General features: G+C 37.4%; 1 protein-coding gene across 6 annotated transcripts in view; it reads right to left on the reverse strand.

The window, feature by feature from the left end:
* The window catches only part of Not1 (CCR4-NOT transcription complex subunit 1), a 710,948-nt gene that overhangs the window by 398,770 nt on the left and 288,069 nt on the right, over positions 1-24,109 (reverse strand). For all 6 annotated transcript variants that reach the window (XM_090381951.1, XM_090381950.1, XM_090381952.1 and 3 more), the window contains 4 exons: positions 21,211-21,386; positions 9,112-9,236; positions 5,384-5,494; positions 151-229 (listed from right to left, as the gene is read on the reverse strand). In XM_090381951.1, the coding sequence (XP_090238077.1) occupies positions 151-229; positions 5,384-5,494; positions 9,112-9,236; positions 21,211-21,386 (491 nt within the window). The remainder of the gene's footprint in view (positions 1-150; positions 230-5,383; positions 5,495-9,111; positions 9,237-21,210; positions 21,387-24,109) is intronic.

The raw sequence follows: 24,109 nt of genomic DNA on the forward strand, positions 1-24,109 counted from the left end.
GCAATGCTATAAAATAAAATGTATTTTTTATCGTGTTAAGGAAAACTTAATTATTCTAACCAGTGCTTAAAGTTATGATCATTATCCAATTAGTAATTGAATAAATAATTATTGATAACTGATTGACTATGCAGCAATTATAAAACTTACCTCAGTTAACTGACTAGGAAATTCATGAAAATGTGGAATTGATGCTAAATGCTGGCAGTACTGAGGATAATCTTTTAACCTAGAAATATAAATTTTCTAAATCACGAAACAAGAAAGTAAATTTTAAAACATTACAGGCAAGATGTAAATAACCAATGGAAGGCAATTCTTAAAAATCACACAAACTTAATTTTCTTCTTTTAATTCCCATTGGAAATTTAATTTATATTATGTTTATAAGGGCATTGTTGCTAGGATGGCTTCTTTATGAGCAGAAGCCTGAAAAACAAGTTGCAGGATATTTCAGAGACTGCTGGGAGTCATTGCGGTACAAATAAACACATGGGTTGTGTTAGGGTAGCTAAGAATAGAAACAGGTGCATGTATACTTGCATGTACACCAATGCTAGGAGTTTAGTAAATAAATTTGATGAATTTGAGGTATTGCTCAAAACATCAAAGACAGATACTGTTGGGATTTCGGAGACGTAGGGTCACACAGATATAAGGAATGCAGAACTGCAATTTGAGGAGAACAACGTCTACAGAAAGGATAGACAGGATAGGAAGGGAGGAGGGGTTATACTATTAGTTAAGAAACACAAAATCCAAGGAAGTGAAGCCAGCCAACATTGCTGGACAGTGCAGTGTCGAGTCAGTTTGGTGTGACATAAGCATTGGGAGATCAAAATTGAGAGTAGGAGTGTGCTATAGGCCTAATGACTCTGATGAGTATAATAAGAAACTGTACAGGGAAATAGTTTGTTCGTTGTTTGGTTTTTAGGAGCATTAGCAACAAAGGCCATATTGCTCCGGGGATATGCGGTGGTCATTCCCTGACCTTTCCGCATCCTCCGTATTTGGTGGTGACGGGCTCGAACCCTGATCTAATCAAGAAGCGTGTGCTATGAGGGAAATAGAGTTGGCCAGTAAATCCGAGAGTCTTATAATGGGAGATTTTAATTTCCCAGATATTAACTGGAATTTGGGGGCTGGTCACTCACATACTAGCAAGGCTTTTGTGGATTTATTGGATGACTGTTTTCTACATCAGCATGTTCGGGAGGCAACTAGAGGGAGCAATACTCTTGATTTGATTGTCAGTATATAATTCCTCATGCATTAAGAATCTGCAGATATATGAACCACTAGGTGGCAGTGATCACAATGTGTTGAAGTGGGATTTACTCAAAGAGGTAACTACCATTAGGGGTAAAGGGAAGGGTTATTGCTTTCGTAAATTCCTCATGCATTAAGAATCTGCAGATATATGAACCACTAGGTGGCAGTGATCACAATGTGTTGAAGTGGGATTTACTCAAAGAGGTAACTACCATTAGGGGTAAAGGCGACTACGATGGACAGAGACAGTATTTAAATTCTATACAGTGGGACCAACTGATGATGTTACCAACAGAAAATTCAAACTGGGAAGCATTCAAAGAACTTATTTTGGAAGCCACTAGGCTTTACATACCAACTAAGAAATATTGTTCAAGGTTTCGGCCTAAATGGATGTCAGATGAACTAATGAGACACATGGCAGAGAAGAAAAATGCATGGGATACATACAAATTTATACGTGACACAGAAGCCTATGATAGATACAAGTTGATCTGTAACCAAGTTACAAAGGAGGTTAGGCAGGCGAAGGCAGATTACGAGAAATCTTTGGCAAGGGATGCAAAGAAAAACAGAAAAGAGTTCTTTACTTATGTAAAATCTAGAAGGAAGGGGATGAATCAGATTGGTCCACTTGATATCGATGGGTCAACTGTTGATGATCCTGCACAGGTAGCTTAACAAACTAAAAGAATATTTTGCATCGGCATTCACACATGAGGAGAATGCCAGAGATGTATTCAACTCTGGCAGCAAGCTAGAGAATCTTGTAATAACTGAGAGTAAAGTGGAGGAGAAATTGTTGAAGATAACTACAAAAAGGCACCTGGGGTGGATAGGATCTATCCAGTTATATTAAAGGAGGCAGCAAAGGAAGTAAGCAAACCCTTAGCCATAATTATGAGAGCTTCCTTGAACTCAGGGGAGGTACTCACAGACTGGAGATGTGCAAATGTGACCCCAATTCACAAAGGAGGATCAAAGGCTGACACAAGTAATTATAGACCTGTGAGTTTAACTTCTGTTCCAGGAAAATTAATGGAGGCACTGGTTAAAGAAGCACTGAAGGATCTCTAGACAAGACTTCAATTATAGCTCGGACACAGCATGGTTTTATTAAGGAGAAGTCTTGCCTGACCAATTTGATTGGATACTATGATGCAGTCACAAAAGAACTGGATGCAGGGAATAACTTTGATATTATATACTTGGATCTTAGAAAGGCTTTTGATACTGTTGCACATGGAAGACTGCTGCACAAATTGGAGCAGTGTGGCATTGGAGGCAAATTGCTGCTATGGATAAAGGGGTGGTTGAGGGGGAGAAGACAGAGAGTGGTAATCAATGGACACTGTCTCATCGTGGACTAATGTTATTAGTGGAGTCCCTCAGGGCTCAGTGTTGGGTCCATTATTGTTTTCTGTATTTATAAATAATATTGATGATGGTATATCACGCTTAATGTCCAACTTTGCAGACGATACGAAGGTTGGAAGGGTTGTCAGGGACACTACTGACACTATGCTGCTGCGACAGGATCTGGAAAGGTTGAGCAGATGGGATGAGAGGTGGCAAATGAAGTTTAACATTGATAAATGTAAAGTACTACATATGGGAAACAGCAACCCCAGAGCAACGTATCAACTCTGTGGTACTACACTGACAGTGGTAGAGAATGAAAGGGACCTGGGGGTGGTTGTGCAGGCAGATATGAAGTTCTCTGAGCAGTGCAGACAGGCTGCAAGAGTAGCTCATGTATTGTCAATGATATATAGGAATTTTTCTAGCAGGGATAAGGAGGTGATTATTCCCTTGTATAAGGCAATGGTCAGGCCACACCTAGAATACTGTATACAGGTCTGGAGGCCTCATTTCAAGAAGAATGTAGAGCTGCTGGAACGAGTACAGAGAAGGACAACAAGATTAGTGAATGGAACAAAGGGGTGCTTTTACGAAGAAAGGCTTAAGTTTTGCAAATTACAGTGTCTGGAGACTAGGTACCAGCGAGGTGATCTGATAGAGGTGTATAAAGCCTTGAATGGTTTGAGCATGCTCAATGCTGATGGGATTCTTCCTCTTGCTCAGAATAATTACCTGAGAGGGCATAAATTCAAATTGAGGAAAGACAGATGTAGGATAGATGTCTGGAAATTTGTCTTCAGCCGGCGGGCAGTTGGTTGGTGGAACAGACTTCCATCCCTTGTCATGGAAGTTGATAGCCTAAATAAGTTTAAGGCTCAGCTGGACAGGTATTTCAAACGAACAGAGGGGTGAAGTGGAAGTGGGTTTTTTTTGTTTCTTTTTTTTTGGCTGATGCTGCATAAGCTTGCATTCTTGCATCAAATGCCTCTACTAATGTTAATGCTAAACAAAAAAAAAAAAAAAAAAAATTGCACCATCCAGTTTGCAGAGACTAATTCAGTAACCATGGTGCAACATAGCTTCCTTAAACTTTCATATATACAGAATGCAAGGGATGTATGTGCACCACAGTAGTCTGGGACCAATAAAATTCAAAAAATCCTTCCCACAAAACTCTATTTACAGGCATAGCCATAAGTTGAATGTTCTTCAAATAACAGCAAAGGATATTCCTCAAACTTCAAGAGAATACTAGAGGAATATCCACTGGAAGCATTTACTTTTAACTTTTCAGCTGTCAGTGAAATGAAATGGGAATTCCAAAATTTAGGGTTTTATGCAATTTCTTATCAGAAAATTTACAACCCATATATTCCTGAACATAACCACAGGTAGTTAAGGCAGTGGTAGAAATTACCTGAGACAGTCATACCCGCAAAGGTCTGGGGGAGGGGGGGGGAATGGACTATCAAAACAAAGGTTACAAATTGACCCATATGGTGCATGCATGCGCACACAAAAAAATTAAACAAGTGATACTTTTTTTTTTTTTTGTTAGTTGTTGGCGCATCAGCTTCTATGGCCATAATGCACCTCCCAAAGTTTTTGCATTTTACTGTGATCCAAGCCTGAGGTGGGAATCGAACCCACGACCTTTGGGTTGCCAGGCAGGCACTTTACCTACCTGGCTAGCCCGGTTGGCAAGTGATACAATAAATAGCTATAAAGCAACTTGAGCAATAATGGAGAGGTACAGCACTGAACTTGTGTATTTTAATTATGGGGGTGGTAGAAAAGCATGTGCAAAAAAATTTGAGACATACAAGGGCTATTCAATAAAGAATGATCATAATTTTTCATGAATAGCCATACTGCTTACCCAATACAATCACCAAGTATTTGACATTCAATTTCATAACATTTCTACATTCACCTTCTATTTATTGCAGCAGTTCTACAATATTTGGAACTTTTATTTCATGCAGTAAGTTCTTTAAATGACCTGTCAGGGACCTCATTAACACTGTCACCTAATGAGCCCACATCAACTAATATTAATTTATCAAAATATGATAGAAGGGAGGTTGGAGAATACACGCAAAAAGGCTTCCCCTCCTTCATTTTCAGATTGAATGTATTTGAAAAAAGTAATAATATCAGTGTTTTACTTACTACGGCATTGGTATATTGACACCCGCCTATATTCTCTTCACCTCAGATTAAGAACATGATGCTAGAACTAGGGGACATAAATTCAAGTTACGGGGGGAAATGTTTAGATTGGACTGCAGGAAGTTTTATTTTAGCCAGCGAGTTATAAATTACTGGAATAAGTTGCCTTCATGGGTGGTAGAGGCCGACAGTTTGGGGAAATTCAAAGGTCATCTGGATAGTACTTTCGGGTAGGGAAGCGCATAGGCTGATAGGATTAATTTCCTTTTTATTTATTTTTTATTTTAGTATTATTTTTTATTTATTAATTATTATTATTTAGTTATTTATTTTTTGTTTTTATCATTGTTTTGTTCGGATTTTTTTTTTTTTTGGCTGGTGCAGCATAAGCCATAGGCTTTCTTGCACCATACGGCCATTACTAATACTAAATACTAATACTAAAAGAACACAACTTTAAATGAGTGTTGCAAATCACTTTCAAATAAAGCATTTTTGGATACTTTTTGCTTCAGAATTTTTTTGTGCACACTTTTAAAATGCCCTATGCAAAGAAGAATAAGCTGAATGAACTGACCTGCTTTTAAATCTGTCGAGGGCTGTAATTCCAAAGTAGTACATTTTACTTGCATGAGGCTTTCTTAAAGCTTCCAACACATATCTCAGTGCCAGTCCAAGAGACATATACCTATAAAGAGTAAAAGCATGAATGTATCATTTAAAACTGATTACCACAATATCCAACTTATTTTTAAAAAAATTACAAAAAAAAAATTTATTCCATTTAATAAATAACAAATGGGAACAAATTTTATTACAATTTAATCTGCATATGTTGTTGTTGTTTTGGTTTTTAGGAGCATTAGCAACTAAGGCCATATTGCTCCGGGAATATACGGTGGTCATTACCTGACCTTTCCGCATCCTCCGTATTTGGTGGTGACGGGCTCGAACCCCGGTCTAATCAAGAAGCGTGTGCTACGCACTGTTGCTCCTTCCCACCCAGCTACGGAGGCGCCCTTAATCTGCATAAGCAAAGGATATGTATATTATAGCACACATTTTCAATTTCTAATCTAATGCATCAGAAAGAATGGATCTACAAATGGTTTGAAGTGGAATGTTAGGAGATGGTCACATGCTTAGGTGACCAAAAATATGAATATAAACATATAGAGAATGGCAATATCAAAGCTGTAGTAGTAAAAAGGAGGGGGGGGGGATTATGGCAGCGTTAAGGAGAGTTACAATATCCTAGCCTAAACAAATTGCTATGTTAATTCAATTTTAAGTAAAATACAATTGCAAGTAATCCAGTAAACTGAGAAATGAAAAGTCTTGTTCTTGCACTATTACTGTTTCTTAATTTTGTTCCCTTTTAAGGGCTTGATAAAATGGAACAGAACAAACCCCGCCCCCACTCATTATTTATTTATTTTTTACATTCTTGGGCTGTTAGTTATTTTCTTTTAAATACAAGTACAGTAAACCCCCGCTATTCGCGGGGGTTACGTTCCTGAGAAATGCCGCGAATACCGAAAACGCGAATACTGAGTTATGGCTCCCATAGTAATAAAGGGTTTCTGTTCCAAAGTATGAAATATATAAGAAAAACTAGTCTAAAATTTTGTCTTGTATGTATTATGTGTACCTTCATAATATGACTATGTACATAGACAGTACGTAGTGAAATGCAAGCATAAGGCATCAAAATGGAAATAAGAAACAATTTAATATTAAATGTAATATTTATTAGAAATTTCAAACAAATCTTTCAATCCAGCACCTTTGCTATAGCTAAAAAACTTATCCCGCCAGTGCTATCACCAGTTTCGTTAAAGTGTTGATAAAGAAGTTTTGCCTTTTCACAAAAGATGAGTGAACTTAACGAAATTTTATTTTGAGTTCGGTCTTCTATCCACAGATTTAAAGCCTTTCCATTTTTTCTAATTTAACATCACGAGTTACAGAACAAATTTTTGAAGCAATTAGCGCATTTTCACTGACACTACGGCGGATTTTTTCTTCCGATTTCTTGATTGATCGTACCGTTGACTAATTGATTTTATAATGTTTTGCCACTGAGGAAACACTTTCGCCATTAAAAATTTTGTCTAATAACTGAATTTTACTCGCTAATGTCACCACCTTTGATTTTTTCACAATTCCCTTGTTATTCGTAGCCATATTTTTATAGGGGTTAGAAAAGAACTTGTCCACAATAAAATCACTTTTTTCTGTTAACACATCAGAAGTCTGTTTACACTAACACACTACAAAACGGTAGATTTTTCACTTTTGTAATGTAAGCATATCAATTTATAAAATTAAAAGCAAACAACGAAACATCCCATGACAAGTGCATAACACATACTGAACAAGGATTAGAGAGAAACATCCACGCTCGCGATTTTGTCACCTCTCTCTCCCCCCTACCCACTGAGCGCTGTTTTGACCGGTAAATATGATTTTAGCCATGCCCATGTTTTTTTTATGGCGGAAAATGTTCACGGCAATTTAAAATTCACATTTTTTTAGGTTTCATTTTATATTAAATCAGCGACTGCGAATACGTGGAACCGCGAATAGCGGGGGTTTACTGTATATGAATTAATAATGGTAAAGGAACTAGAACAATGAACCTATATGAACTTGCATATATTGAATAATAGGAATGGCTGATCAGAAAACTATTCACATGCTTTGTACTAAATAACTGTAAATAATAATTGTAAATACTAAATAATTGTTTATTTATCATGGTATAGTGAATAGTTCATTCCTGGACAGATAATACTTGCAAAGAAAATGTCTCATTTAAAGATGTCATTAGAGGTATGGCTGATTTAGTGACATGCGGAGTGTACAAAATGTACATTAGCCTGTCTTCCAAGGGCAAACTATATTAAGATTACAGCATTTTAATATTATTGAGAAAAGTATGGCACTGACAAAAAGAAAATTAATTAATATGACATATTCAAGATAGCCCATAAAATAAACATTTTAAGATATTTGTATCTTCAACCCCAGCCAAAAATTAACACAGAATTTCATGACAACAGTGATAAATTAAATGAATATTTAATTTATCACTTATCAAGGGGATAAACAGGGGTTATCCCCTTGCCACAATAAACCGAATTATGGTACAGGCTAAGGATAGGATACAAAATACTACTACAATCAACAATAATAATATGAAAAAATACTTTATTTCTGTCCCATACGTTGAACAGTGGCACAAACAGCTTAATAGATTCTTTAAGGATACCGATTTTAAAATTGTGGCCAGGCCAATACGGAAATTACACACTGTACTGAACAATTGCCCGGTTCTTTCTGCGTTCGCAACACAAATTAATGACCTGGTATACAACATTTCTTGTGGTGATTGCAACTCGTCTTACCAAGGTTCAACGCGTTTTTCTCTGAATAATCGTGTAAATCAACATGAAGCCTCAGTTCGTGCTTCTCGTTCAGCAGGGTCAGAATTAGCCTTTCATGCCATTAACGAAAAACACACTTTTTTATTTAAAGATGCCAAAATATTTAATGTCCAATGTAATTATACGCGACTTAATTGCAGAAACCACAGAAATTAAATTACACAAGAATTCTGTTAATGTTCGTCGATCATATTTGATCTATGATGCGCGGACCTTTACACGCATGCGCGAAGACAAATAATCACTATTTAAGTTTCATGTTCAACCCTATTCGGTAATTTTCATTCCTTGATCACGACATACAGTCGAAAAGTGTTGTCAGCTTCAGGAAGGAAAAGCGTTTTGAATATTGGCATTAGATTCTTTTTAATATTTTTAATTTCGTTAAATTGATTTTTAATTGTGCTAAATTGATCTTAATTGTGTTAAATTGGTTTTTAATTATTTTTTACTCTAATGTAAGTTTTTCGATTTTTTCGTTTTAATTTCTGGAGAGTATCATACGGAAGTGTTCTACGTACTATATTGAGGTAAACTCCTCTTATTATTTTACAAATATTAAATGAATATAGAAATCTTTCCTTCTTAATGAAATTGTACAGGTTAGTATGGGTTTTGCAGTTAAAATATTTTAAGCATCCCCCCCCTGCCATTTTTTTTTTTTTTTTTTCATTTTAATTTCTAGAGAGTATCATACGGAAGTGTTCTACGTACTATATTGAGGTAAACTCCTCTTATTATTTTACAAATATTAAATGAATATAGAAATCCTTCCTTCTTAATGAAATTGTACAGGTTAGTATGGGTTTTGCAGTTAAAATATTTTAAGCATCCCCCCCCCCCAAACAGCACTTACGTGACAAGGCCTTGTTCAATGATACCTCCAAATAACTGGGCAGTTATCAGAAGTTCCTTGTCTGGATATTGAGGAAAGAAACGGTATTCTTCAAAGAGATTCCTGATCATGCAACTGAACACATCCTATAATTTGAATATAATAAAATTTGAAAATTATTTAATATTTACAAATATTATTCATATGATTATTATATAATTCTATCAGAAACAAATAATCACATAGGGTGCCAGACAAATTAATATCAATTTCTATTGTTTTTAAGTATTTTTAACATTTACTGGTAAATATATATATATATATATATATGCCGTTACCAAACATTTATATTCACAAAAGAGATCCTATTATTGGGATAATACTGACTGAAGTTAAAATTGATAGGCATGGATAAAATTATTTTTAGAACATGATAAGCTATTGTTATTTGGTTTTTTTTAGGAGCATTAGCAACTAAGGCCATATTGCTCTGGGGATATGCGGTGGTCATTCCCTGACCTTTCCGCATCCTCTGTATTTGGTGGTCACGGATTCGAACCCCGGTCTAATCAAGAAGCGTGTGCTATGCACTGCTGCTCCTGCCCACCTGGCTACGGAGGCACCCACATGATAAGCACTGCACAATATAATAGCAACTAATGACAACATTGAACATATTTTTTATAGCATAGATCAACATATATTTAATGTTTAGTTGGATAGCATTGAACTATATTATAGCTTTACAACATATAGGCATGAAATACCCAGGATTTCTTAATGTTTTTGCCATTAACTCATCTTTGAGAAAAGATTTTTCTCATAAAATTTTTTCTTCTATAGCATCCATAGTTTTTCTATGGGGGTCTACTAAATCAGGTGAATTATTAGGCCAGGATAAAGGGTTCAACATTTTTTAAGCACAGTCTTTAATACTCTATGCTCTGTGAACAAAAAGTGCTGAGTCATTGTATTTTCATCCTGAAAGAAGAATTCCCTGTTGTCAAACAATTCTCTTGCTGAGGAGAGCACTCGAGAAGAAAGAACATCTTTATACGTGATGGCATTCATATGCTCAAAATGCCATCTTCCAGCAATATTTGCTGCAAACCATCCCTAGACCATTACACTTGTCGGGCATTTTATGCTCTTTGTTGTACAGGAAGCATGCAAAGATTGCCACTTTTGCCACTTTTGCAAAAAAAAAAAAAAAAAACTCAACTTTGTAATTGCTTCCAAAATTAATTTTTGTTTTGTCCCTGAACAAAACTTTTTGTCAGTCTTCTTCAGACCAATGTTGGAATGGTGCAATTTGGCCCACGCAATGTGTTTGTATGTTTAAAGAAAAAACATTGCATGGGCCAAATTGCATTTCTATCAGCCTATATATTAAATTAGCATTAGTAGAGGCATATGATGAAAGGAAGCAAGCTTACAACAGCTTTAGCCAAAAAAAAAAAAAAATCCCATTTCACTCATCTGTTCACTCCAAATGTTTGTCTAGTTCTGCCTTGAATAATTGAAGTTGTTGACTTCCACTAACAACATATGAAAGTTTGTTCCAACTATCAACCACCCGGCTAAATGCAAATTTCCACAGATCTATCGTCTTTCTTAAATTTCAATTTATGTTCCCTCAGGTGAGTAATCTGTGCAAGAGGAAGAAATCCATCAGCACTGAGCTTTCTCAAACCATTCAAGGCCTTATATACCTTAATTGGATCACCTGGCAGGTGCCTAGTCTCCAACCGCTGCAGTTTACAGAAGCCTATCTTTGTTAGAGCAATCTCGTTGCCCTTCTCTGTACTCATTTCAGCAGTTCTACATCTGCCCAAAAATGAGGCCTCTAGACCTGTATACAGTACTCAAGGTGTGGCCTGAGCATTTCCTTATATAAAGGGATAATTACCTTCTTATGCCTGCTAAGAACGTTCCTGTATATCACTGACAAGACACCATGACCGACTCTTGCAGACTGTCTACAATGCTCAGAAAAGTTCATATCTGACTGCACAATTACCCCCAGGTCTTTTTCATTCTCTACCACACAGTTGATACGTTTATCTTGGGTTACTGCTACCCATATGCAGTACTTTGCATTTGTCAATGTTAAACTTCAATTGCAACCTCTCAGCCCTCCTGCTCAACGTTTCTAGATCCTGTTGCAGTAGCGTACTGTCATTTGTGTCATTAACAACCTTGCCTTCCTTTGTATCATCTGCAAACTTGGACATTACACCAGAAATACCTTCATCATTATCATTAAGAAATACAGAAAACAACAATGGGCTTAACTCCGAACCCTGGGGGACTCCAATAATAACTTTAGTCCATGAACAGCAGCATCCATTGATTACCACTCTGTTGTTTGTTTGTTATTTGGTTTTTAGGAGCATTAGCAACTAAGGCCATATTGCTCCGGGGATATGTGGTGGTCATTCCCTGACATTTCCACAACCTCCATATTTGGTGGTCACGGGCTCGAACCCCGGTCTAATCAAGAAGCGTGTGCTATGCACTGCTGCTCCTGCCCACCTGGCTACGGAGGCACCATTACCACTCTGTCTTTTCTCACTCAATCATCCCTTTATCCACAGCAGCAATTTGCCCTTAATATCATATTGCTCCAATTTGTACAGTAGTCTTCCAAGTGCAACAGTATCAAAAGCTTTCCTAAATCGAAGTATATGATAACAAAATTATTTTTTGCATCCAGTTCCTTTCTGAGCTACATCATAGTACCCAATCAAATTGGCCAGACAAGATTTTCCCTTAATAAACTCATACTGTGTCTGAACTATAACTGCACTCTTGTCTAGATGATCCTGCAGTGCTTCTTTAACCAGTACCTCCATTAATTTCCCTGGAACAGAAGTTAAACTAACAGGTCTGTAATTACTTGTGTCAACCTTTGATCCTCCTTTGTGAACCGAGATCACATTTGCACATGTGCAGTCCATGGGAACTTCCCATGATTGCAAGGAAGCTCTCATAATTATGGCTAAGGGATTGCTTACTTCCTTTGCCAGGGGCAAAGGTTGATGACGTTGTAGAGCGGATATCATCTTTTAAGGGCACAAAAGGTGATATAGTTGTACACGTTGGCACTAATGATATTAAGAGTAGGAGACCGGCGGAATTACTTAGCAAGTACAGGTCACTGTTTAAAAAAAAGCCGTGAATTAGGGTTGAATTTGAAAGTGTCTGCAATACTGCCCAGACACGATAGGAGGGAGTATATGATGAGAGCCTTGTCGATCAATTCGGCCCTGGAGGGATTGTGCAAGGCTCAAGGGGTAGAATTTTTTTCAGTCTGGTCTGTACTTGTTAACAGGAGAGACTGCTTCTATAGGGATGGGATACACTTAAATAGAAAGGTTGCAAGAATTTTTGCTGATGCTGTCGAGGCAGTGTTAGGTGGGTCGGAAAACTGCTAGTTGGGGGGGATACAAGGACTAATAGATTAACAGTAGCCACTGGCAGAGGTGGAAGTGATTCTTGCACTGCTTCTATTGAAATGAGCAGAAGCCTGAAAAACAAGATGCAGGATATTTCAGACACTGCTGGGAGTCATTGCGGTACAAGTAAACACATGGGTTGTGTTAGGGTAGCTAAGAAGAGAAACAGGTGCATGCATACTTGCGTGTACACCAATGCTAGGAGTTTGGTAAATAAATTTGATGAATTTGAGGTATTTCTCAAAACATCAAAGGCAGATATTGTTGGGATATCAGAGACGTGGTGTCACACAGATATAAGGAATGCGCAACTGGAATTTGGGGAATACAATGTGTATAGAAAGGATAGACAGGACAGGAGGGGAGGAGGGGTTATGCTATTAGTTAAGAAACACATAAAATCCAAGGAAGTGAAGCCAGTCGACATCGATGGACAGGGCAGTGTCAAGTCAGTTTGGTGTGACATAAGCATAGGGAAATCAAAATTGAGAGTAGGAGTGTGCTATAGGCCTAATGACTCTGATGAGTATAATAAGATATTGTACAGGGAAATGGAGTGGGCCAGTAAATCAGAGAGTCTTATAATGGGGGATTTTAATTTCCCAGATATTGACTGGAATTTGTGGGTTGGTCACTCACACACTAGCCAGGCTTTTGTGGATTTATTGGATGATTGTTTTCTACATCAGCATGTTCGTGAGGCAACAAGAGGGAGCAATACTCTTGATCTGATTATCAGTAGTGATTCTTCATGCATTAAGAATCTGCAGATAAATGAACCACTAGGTGGCAGTGATCACAGTGTGTTGAAGTGGGATTTACTCAAGGAGGTAACTACCATCGAGATAAAGGGAAGGGTTTTTGTTTTCGTAAAGGCGACTATGATGGTCTGAGACAGTATTTAAATTCTATACAGTGGGACCAACTGATGATGTTACCAACAGCAAACTCAAAATGGGAAGCATTCAAGGAACTAATCTTGGAAGCTACCAGGCTTTACATACCAACTAAGAAATATTGTTCAAGGTTTAGGCCTAAATGGTTGTCAGATGAACTAATGAGACATGTGGCAGAGAAGAAAAATGCATGGAATACATACAAATTAATGGGCGACATGGAAGCCTATGATAGATATAAGTTGGTCTGTAACCAAGCTACCAAGGAGATTAGGCAGGCAAAGGGAGACTACGAAAAATCTTTGGCAAAGGATGCAAAGAAAAACAGAAAAGAGTTCTTTACATATTTAAACTGAAGAAGGAAAGGGATGAATCAGATTGGTCCACTGGATATTGATGGTTCAACGGTTGAGGATCCTGCTCAGGTGGCTAACAATCTAAACGAGTATTTTGCATCTACATTCACGCATGAGGAGTTATTCAGGAAGGAGAATGACGTAGGTAAAGTAGACATTGGCAGTGAGCTAGATGATTTTGTAATAACTGAGAGGAAAGTGGAGGAGAGATTGTTGAGGATAAACATAAAAAAGGCACCTGGGGTGGATGGGATCTATCCAGTTATATTAAAGGAGGCAGCAAAGGAAGTAAGCAAACCCTTAGCCATAATTATGAGAGCTTCTTTGGACTCAGGAGAGGTACCCATAGACTGGAGATGTGCAAATGTAACCCCAATTCACAAAGGAGGATCAAAGGCTGACACAAGTAATTATAGACCTGTTAGTTTAACTTCTGTTCCAGGAAAATTATTGGAGGCACTGGTTAAAGAAGCACTGCAAGATCATCTAGACAAGAATTCAGTTATAGCTCAGACGCAGCATGGTTTTGTTAAGGGCAGGTCTTGCCTGACCAATTTGATTGGATACTATGATGTAGTCACAAAAGAACTGGATGCAGGGAATAACTTTGATATTATATATTTGGATCTTAGAAAGGCTTTTGATACTGTTGCACATGGAAGACTGCTGCACAAATTGGAGCAGTGTGGCATTGGAGGCAAATTGCTGCTATGGATAAGGGGATGGTTGAGTGGCAGAAGACAGAGAGTGGTAATCAATGGACACTGCTCAACGTGGACTAATGTTATTAGTGGAGTTCCTCAGGGTTCAGTGTTGGGTCCGTTGTTGTTTTCGGTGTTTATGAATGATATTGATGATGGTATATCAAGTTTAATGTCCAAGTTTGCAGATGATACAAAGGTTGGCAGGGTTGTTAAGGACCCTACTGACGCTATGCTGCTGCAACAGGATCTGGAAAGGTTGAACAGATGGGCTGAGAGGTGGCAAATGAAGTTTAACATTGACAAATGTAAAGTACTACATATGGGAAACAGTAACCCCCAGAGCAACGTATCAACTCTGCGGTACTACATTGACAGTGGTGGAGAATGAAAAGGACCTGGGGGTAATTGTGCAGGCAGATATGAAGTTCTCTGAGCAGTGCAGACGAGCTGCAAGAGTAGCTCATGGTGTCTTGTCAATGATATACAGGAATTTTTCTAGCAGGGATAAGGAGGTGATTATTCCCTTGTATAAGGCAATGGTTATGCCACCGTATATACTGTATAGTGGTCTGGAAACCTCAGTATATATATATATACTGAATACAGGTCTGGAAACCTCATTTCAAGAAGGATGTAGAGCTGCTGGAACGGGTACAGAGAAGGGCAACAAGATTAGTGAATGGAACAAAGGGTTGCTCTTACGAAGAAAGGCTTAAGTTTTGCAAATTACAGAGTCTGGAGACTAGGCACCGGCGAGGTGATCTGATAGAGGTGTATAAGGATTTGAATGGTTTGAGCATGCTCAATGCCAATGGGATTCTTCCTCTTGCTCAGAATAATCACATCAGAGGGCATAAATTCAAATTGAGGAAGGACGGATGTCGGATAGATGTGCGGAAATTTGCCTTTGGCCAGCAGGTGGTTGGTTGGTGGAACCGACTTCCATCAATTGTTGTTAAAGTTGATAACCTAAATAAATTTAAGGCTCAACTGGACAGGTATTTCGAACGAACGGAGGGGTGAAATGGGAGTGGTGTGTTTTTTTTTTTTTTTTTTTTTGGCTGATGCTGAATAAGCTTGCTTTCTTGCATCATATGCCTCTACTAATGCTAATGCTAAATGCTTTGCTGCCTCCATTAATATAACGGGATAGATCCCATCTACCTCAGGTGCCTTTCTTATGTTTAACTTCAACAATTTCTCTTCCACTTTGCTCTCAGTTATTATAAAATCATTTAGCCCCCTGCCAGAATTTGATAAACTTCTGGCATTCCCCTGAATAACTTCTTTTTTTTTTTTCTTTGCATCCTTTGCCAAAGATTTCTCGTAATCTGCCTTTGCCTGCCTAACCTCCTTTGTGACCTGATTACAGACCAGCCTATATCTACTATAGGCTTCTGTGTCACTTGATAATTTATGCATTTTTCTTCCTTCCCATGAGTCTCATTTGTTGATGTGACATCCATTTAGGCCTAACCCTTGAACGACATGCCTTAGTTGGTATGAAAAGATTAGCAGCTTCCAAGATTAATTCTTTGAATGCTTCCCATTTAGAATTTGATGTTGGAGGTGCTTTGTTCCCCTGTAAAGGATTTAAAAACTGTCTTAGACCATCATAGTCACCTTTACAAAAGCAAAAAATCCTTCTCTTTACCCCTGACGGTAGTTACATCTTTGAGTAAATGCCACATCAGCACACTGTGATCACTGCCGCCTAGGAGTTCCTTTATCTGCAGATTCTTAATACATGAAGAATCACTAGTGATAATCAGATCAATAGTATTACTCCCTTTGGTTGCCTCTCGATCATGCTGCTGTAGAAAACAATCATCCAATAAATACACAAGAGCCTTGCTAGTGTGAGAGTGACCAACCCACAAGTTCCAGACAACATTTGGGAAGTTAAAATCCCTCATTATAAAACAATCTGGTTTACTGGCTCACTCTATTTCTCTGTGCAGTTGTTCATTATACTCATAAGTCATTAAACCTAGAACACACACTCCTGTTCTCATTTTTCCTTTCTCAGTGCTTATGTCATACCAAACGAATTCAACATTGCACTGTCCACCCATGTCAACTGGATGCAATTCTTTAGATTTTATGTGTTTCTTAACTAACAGCATATTCCTCCCTTACTATCCTTTCTGTACACATTGTATTCCTCAAATTCCAATTCTGCATTCTTTATATCTGTGTGACACCACATCTCTGATATCCCAACAATATCTGCCCTTGATGTTTTGACCAGCACCTCAAATTCATCAAATTTATTTACTATACTCCTATCATTGGTGTCCATGCAAGTATACACGCGCCTGTTCTTATTCTTAGATACCGTAACACAGCCCACGTATCTATTTGTTCCGTGATGACTCCCAGCAGTCCCTGAAATACAGATAAGTTTGCTTCCCAGGCTGCTGCTGCTCATTTCAATAGAAGCAGTGCAAGAATCACTTTCACATCTGTCAGCTATACGTTTTTAAACTCTAAGTAGTTAAAATTAGAAAAGTTATAATTAAAAAAATTAGAAAACTTAGACTGCATATCATATCATATCTGAAACAAATTAAAACAAACAGAAGTATCTCTTAAATTGGTCATTATAAATTTCCTCAATATTAGAGGTAAAAATTATGGTTGCATTTATATTTCCTATATTTGCAGTTAGATCTCCTCCTCCACAAGTGCTTGGTGTTGTTATTAATGGATATGACAAAATGGTGAAACAGAAGAGCTGTTATTGAAGAATGCTACCAGGGAAGGTTGAAGCCAAATAAGCTGACTTCTGTTGTTGGGAATGATGTTATCAGAGAAACATTAGATAATAGTTATAAAAATAAACCATTATCTAATTTCTAAATAAGGGTGAATATGACATATGTGCATAAATTAATGCTTATTTGGAATTTAATTGATATTTTGCATGTGTTGATATGCCAGTTAGAGTATATTCTCTTTTTTTTTAGCACACAAAAACAAATTAATTTTTCTAACCATTTCTTCTAATTCACTGATTAATTATAAAAAAAAGTAACAAAGTTATCAAAACATATATATTTATAGGAGCAGTCCATAAAAAATTGAAATGAAAGTAATCTTTGGTTCTTCCAGGCCATTTTATACCTTTTATTTTGCATGCACTCTTTTTTGGCAACCCACTGACCACGTGAAGTACGAGATTGTAGAGTTAGTCGACCTACTTAGCATAGATAAGGTTTTGGCAGTTCAGTAGGTAATAAAATTTCGAGCGTGATGAGTAAAAGAAAGGATAAAGGACAGATTGTGGGTGCTCGACGAGCTGGTGCCTTGACTTCCCAAACGGATGAACTGGTGGGGTGTTTGAGAGCCACCGTAGTTAGTGTACCAGGACTGGCGTCAAAATGGTCAAACAATGACCCGATGGCAAAACTGCAAAAGGTTGATGTTAGAGGTGAGCGCCAGGTCCGATGACTCGTACAGGCGAACAGACACAGCATTGTTCCATGTTGTTATTTGGTTTTTTAGGAGCATTAGCAACTAAGGCCATATTGCTCCGGGGATATGCGGTGGTCATTCCCTGACCTTTCCACATCCTCCGTATTTGGTGTTCACAGGCTCGAACCCCAGTCTAATCAAGAAGCATGTGCTGCTCCTGCCCACCTGGCTACGGAGGCGCCTTGTTCCATGTTGTATTGACTACCCAATACAGCACGGGCTAACCCAGAACAATATTTGCCATGACAATGCATCGCACGCTCGCACGTATGGGCTATACCAGCAGACGACCCCTACGGCATCCTCTTCTAACCAAGGTTCATCGGCATAAAAGACTCGCCTGATGCAAGAGTATGCAAGTTGGATGTGAGAAGACTGCAAAAAGGTATGCTGGTCAGATGAGTCACGTTATTTACTCCACACTGTGGATGGTAATATATGTACAGATTTGAGTCAACAACTTGAGGCTCTTCATCCATCATGCATGGTATCAGAAGTGCAAGCCGGTGGAGGCAGTTGTATGATAAATAAATAAATTTTCTGTTTATACTCCAGGACGACCAAATGGTCAGAGGAGGTTTGTGGGGCATGTTTCACTGGCAGGAACTTTGACTCCTGGTGCATGTGGAACAACGTGTCAGTGGTCTCTGCTATCGTCAACTGCTTGCTGACCGTGTACACCCCCGCTATGTTACACTTTTTCCCGAATGGCGATGGTGTCTTCCAAGGTTCTGACTTCCAGCATATCGATTGGCTTCCAAACTCCCCTGATATCAATCCCATAGAGCACTTGTGGGACACTATGGAAAGACACATCAGTGATCTAGATACACCAATCACCTCCATACCTGTATTGCTGACTGCATTACACAGCTTGGTTGGCCATACCCCCCCCCCCCCCCCGAATGCATCCAACATCTTGTTGAATCAATGCCACGTTGGATAGCTGCTGTACTGAGAGCAAAAGGAGAACCTAAGAAGTATTAGGTAGGTGGTCATAATTTGGTGATCACTCGGTGTGTGTGTGTGTGTGTGTACACACACATACACTGAGTGATCCGTACTTTTCGGTACAACCGGGAATAGGCTGATTCTTCATTAGAAAAAAAGAAAATCGACTATTCACTATCGGTTTCTATCAGCCCATTGATATGGCAAGGTACAGTAATCGCGAATACACAAATATGATCCTTGCATTAGGAGCATGTGCTGGAAATGCTTCTACTGTGGCAAATTATTACAGAGAGAGAGAGATATCCTGATCATCATCATCCAGACAGGCGAGTAGTTCAAAGAGTAGAGCAAATGCTGTCCGACTGTGGTTCATTCCATTCTCTCCATCAAAATCGTGGAAGTCATCAACGACTGCCTAATCACACAGAAGAAGAAAATATGACGGATGTCGATAATAATCCTTGTCTTAGTACGAGATATCTTTCTTCTTGGCATAACATTAGCAGGTCGACAATTATTTGAGTACTACGTGAGAAGAGGATGTGTTTTTTTCATGTCCAGATAGTGTAATCACTAAGAGCACTTGATTTTGTTCCAAGAATGGCTTTCTGCCATTGGTTACATATGCATCCATAATTTTTATCACGGATTTTATGGACTGATGAGTCCAAATTTACATGACACGGAATTTTCAACGTATATAATACGAATTGTGGGCACTTGAAAATCCTCATGTTATTGTTGAAACGCATTTTCAAGAAAGGTGGAGCGTGAACATCCGGACTGATATAATCAGTAACGAAATCGTGGGACCTTATTTCCTTCAAGATAATTTAAGGGTGCATCATACTTACACTTCTTATGCAACAAGTTACAAGGACTATTAGAAAATGTATCTCTGGATACTAGAAGAACTATGTTTTTCCAGCATGATGGTGTCCCAGCTCATTTTACTCAAGAAGTGAGGAACTTTTTAAATGAGCGATATGAACTTTGGATCGGTCGTGGCGGAACAATCGCTTGGCCACCAGGATTGACAATCATTCGCGTACTACGTGAGAACAGGATGCATCTGTTTCATGTCATGAGAGTGCAATGACTAAGAGCTCATGATTTTGTTTCACGAATGGCTTTCTGCCATTGGTTACTTATGCATCCACAATTTTTATTATGAATTTTATGGACTTTTTTTTTTTTTTTTTTATGAAAACCCCAAACACGAAAGGTATCAAAACCTATAGTACTTAGTACCGTGCATGGGTTGAAGGAGAAGTATGGGGGGAGGGGGATGCCGGAAACTTTGCTCTAGAGACTAAACATGGGTTTCACCACTTCAAGCCTCCAATAAGCAAAGTGGTAGTATTTCACTGGTTGATGAAAGTCATCTACCACTTTAATCTCTGGATACTAGAAGAACTATGTTATTCCAGCATGATGGTGCCAAGCTCATTTTACTCGAGAGGAGAAGTGAGGAACTTTTTAAATGAGCGATATGAACATTGGATCGGTCGTGGCGGAACAATCACTTGGCCACCATGATCGTCGGAATTGAAACCTTTAGACCATTACTTATGGGGCCATATCAAAGCAATCGTGCATTCTGAAGACATCATCAGCCTTCTTTAATTGAAGGAAAGGATTGTACTGGTGTTCGAAACGGAGAAAATTTAAAGATAATTATTTTTTTTTTGTCTGGGTACCTCTTAGAATTAATGGCTATGCATGGTCATTAATATTTTTCTGTGTGCAGAGTATTTCCTGGCAAATGTTAATTTCACTAGCTACAACAGCAAGTGTTGATTTTTTGCTCTCATAAAAGGCTATTTTGGATTTAGAGAAGAGCTCAGCTTTGTATGCAACAGAATGGGCAACATTTCCAAAAATTCTGAAACTAATAAAAAGGAAATATCGTGTCTCGTTTTAATTTACATATCCTATGTTAAAGTACACACTGGACACTGTAAACAGAAGAATAAATAGTGGTCGGTATCGAGATCCACTCAACGGTGTCTTAGTCAAGTGCACGCGTACTCAACTAATATTTAAAGTAGATTTTTTCAAAAACGAAGCCTCACATGAAAAAATTTCATTCTGAAATTGACTTATTTTTTCACGAAGAATCAGCTTCTTGCCAGTTGTACCATGAATTATGGACCACCCTGTATATAAAAAGAGGATGTGTCCCATGGTGATTAATGTGTGAACTCAGTGTAGTTAGGAGATAATTACTCATTTACATGTAAATCAGTTTAAAAAAACTTAAATTCAAACTCACCCTTTCCCTTTTAACTGGAGAATCCCTAAACCTCTTTAACATATCTAGCACTTCATCTATGGAAAGGGTTGGATGGGGCGGATGATTATATATGCGCTGGAAATAACTGTTAGCTTCATCCTCTATCTCTTTGGATACAGGCTGATTCATATCAGGGAAAATACCAGACATATCACCTATGAATATCCATTACAAATTAAACTATAACTGGCCAATAAAATAATAATGTAAAAATATCAAATAATTAAAATATGGTGCTTTATTTAAGCATTTGATAGACTGCAGAAATAAACATGGGTGGGGATTTATATTCTGGTATTGCCATATGCAGCTCACAACAAAAGGAATCTGAAGTCGTTAGCAATAATTTTTGTTCGGGAATGCATACAAATGTCTTCGTGCCTATTACTTGACTGATTCAAGTGATCGTTACCTGTGAATTAGTATTCTCTGTGAGTTTTAGCTTATTCTGAGTCTTAATTTCTTCTGTTTTAGTTTACATTTATATTTTATACTGTTTACATCTGTTGGAAATTCAGAGTAGTGATCAGATTCTGACATCTTGACTTCATTATGTTTCTGATATTAGCAATAAAAGTGCCTGTGCTAGCTGTGAGAAACATATGGATAATTACTTTGCTATCAGTGTACGACTATTATTTGTGTCAACTGCTGTGGACACAAATAATAGCCTTACATATATGATAATTTTTTAAAGTGTGAAGATTCCATACAACAGCATCCTTCCTTCTCCCACAAGATGTGAGACACAAGAACTAATCAAGATTCAAATGCCCAGACAGAAACATCATTCAGTAAATTGCAAGAATTTCTCAAGGACTTTGCAGCTAAGAAAAAAATCGATTATCAATATAAAAATCAACCACCTATTTTTATTACAAGGCAAAACTGTAAATCAAGAAGAAAATTTTAAATCTCTAAGCAGGAATTATGACTGTCAGAAAAGTTTACAACAGTGACAACAGAGTTGGTATTGTGTTAATTATCAAATTCATATTTCACTGAAAACTTGATTAATTTAATAAAATTAAATCATAACTTAATGTTCGAATTGAAAAAAAACAAAAGTTAAACACAAAAATATTTATAGTCATAAAAAGGTTTCAGTTAAATGTATGCAATGAAAATTGAGAATTGAGTGTCAAACAGAAATCCTAGTAAATTCAATTATCAATTTCAAAATAATATCTGATCCTGATGATAAACTAGATCAATCATGTAAATCAGTGGTTATTAACCTTTTCAAGCCACAACCCAGATTGGTGAGGTTGGTCACAGGACCAACCTCACCAATCTAGGTGAATTGTAAATAAAAAGGAAACTCCAAATTAAACACAAATGAATAAACATAATAAATGTTACATTTTAATTAAAAGAAAATTCACATATATGCACATGTGCATTATTTCTACATAAGGAAATTCTCCAAAGGTATCAAATGTAAAAATACACAATCCACTGCTTGTTAATGTGAACCCTGACTGCACAATTTGCGAAAGTTCTTAAAATTGTGGTTTTAAGTTTCAAAAGGCAGCATTTTAAATCATCTTCTGGTTGTAATTGATTTCATAATGTGGTTTTTGTAATTGCTAGGACTGAAAAACCTGACTCACAGATATGTAGTAGAAAAGAGGAGTATTACTTTTAGTGCGTAATTTCCAGGGATTGGTTTTCCCTTTTTTACTTTCAACCAAAATGTACTCAGGGACTTAGTATGTTTATTAAAATTGCATTGCAGTAGCTCGCCACTTTGCATTTTGATAAGTTGCTCTTGCAGGTTACTGATATTTTTGGACTCATCATTCACATCAAAATTATATGGGATTTGCATTGAATTGTATTTTGTGATATCTTCTTCTGGAATGCAGTGATTAAATTCTGTTATCAGTTTTCCTTGGTGCTTCACAATAATATTCTAAATCTTCAGTAAGCAGATTTAGAGTAGGAAATGAAGCAAGTCTCTTTACTTTCACCTCTTTCATTCACAACTTTAGCTTTTCTTTGAACACAGTTATTTTTTCACTTAATCAACGTGTCCATTCACAGTCTTGCATGGAGATATTTAGGTTGTTGATTTCAGAAAATACATCTGAAAGATAAGCTATTGTAGCATCCACTTTGAATCAAGAAATCTAAAAATCAGAGGGTGATTTTTCTCTTTTAAAAAATGTTCTATCTCATCATGTAATGCTACAACTCGCTGTAGGACTATTCCTCTAGATAACCATCTGACTTCTGAATAAAGCAGTAAATGTTCATATTCTGAGCCAAAATCGAAGCACACCTGGCTAAAAATTCTACTTTTGAGAGTACTCTTTTTATAAGATTATCTGAATTATGTCATTCATTATCATTTCCAATTCTGGAAACAACTTCTTTGATGCTAGGTTTTCTCTGTGCAGCAAGCAACAAAAAAAATTTTAATCTGGATTATTTTCCTTTACTTTGGCATAAAAATCACTACAAGATCCAAACATTGCCGGTTCACCATCGGAACATACACAGAAACATTGATTCCACTCCAATCCCTCTTTATTAAAAAATGAATCTACCATTTTAAAAATACCTTCTCCAGTAGTGGTGGTGGAAAATGATCTAAAAATTAAAAACTTCTTCCATATCTTTTATACCAGGATATTGTATATAAGCCATGAGCTGGACATCATTTCCTACATCAGTCGATTTACCTAGCTGCAAGCTAAAAATCCCACTTGTTTTTACAGCTGAAATTAATGTCTTTTGAGATGTCTAACTGTATCATGTCTCATATACAAAATGATATTGTATATACAAATGATACTGTATCTGTATCATTTGTCTAACTGTATCATCTAACATGCACTAACTGTACCATTTGACAATGGAATTTGTTGCAGTT

Source organism: Mastigoproctus giganteus, chromosome 9 (genome assembly GCF_048544385.1).
Source record: "Mastigoproctus giganteus isolate SK-2022 chromosome 9, ASM4854438v1, whole genome shotgun sequence".
NCBI classification, from domain to species: domain Eukaryota; kingdom Metazoa; phylum Arthropoda; class Arachnida; order Uropygi; family Thelyphonidae; genus Mastigoproctus; species Mastigoproctus giganteus.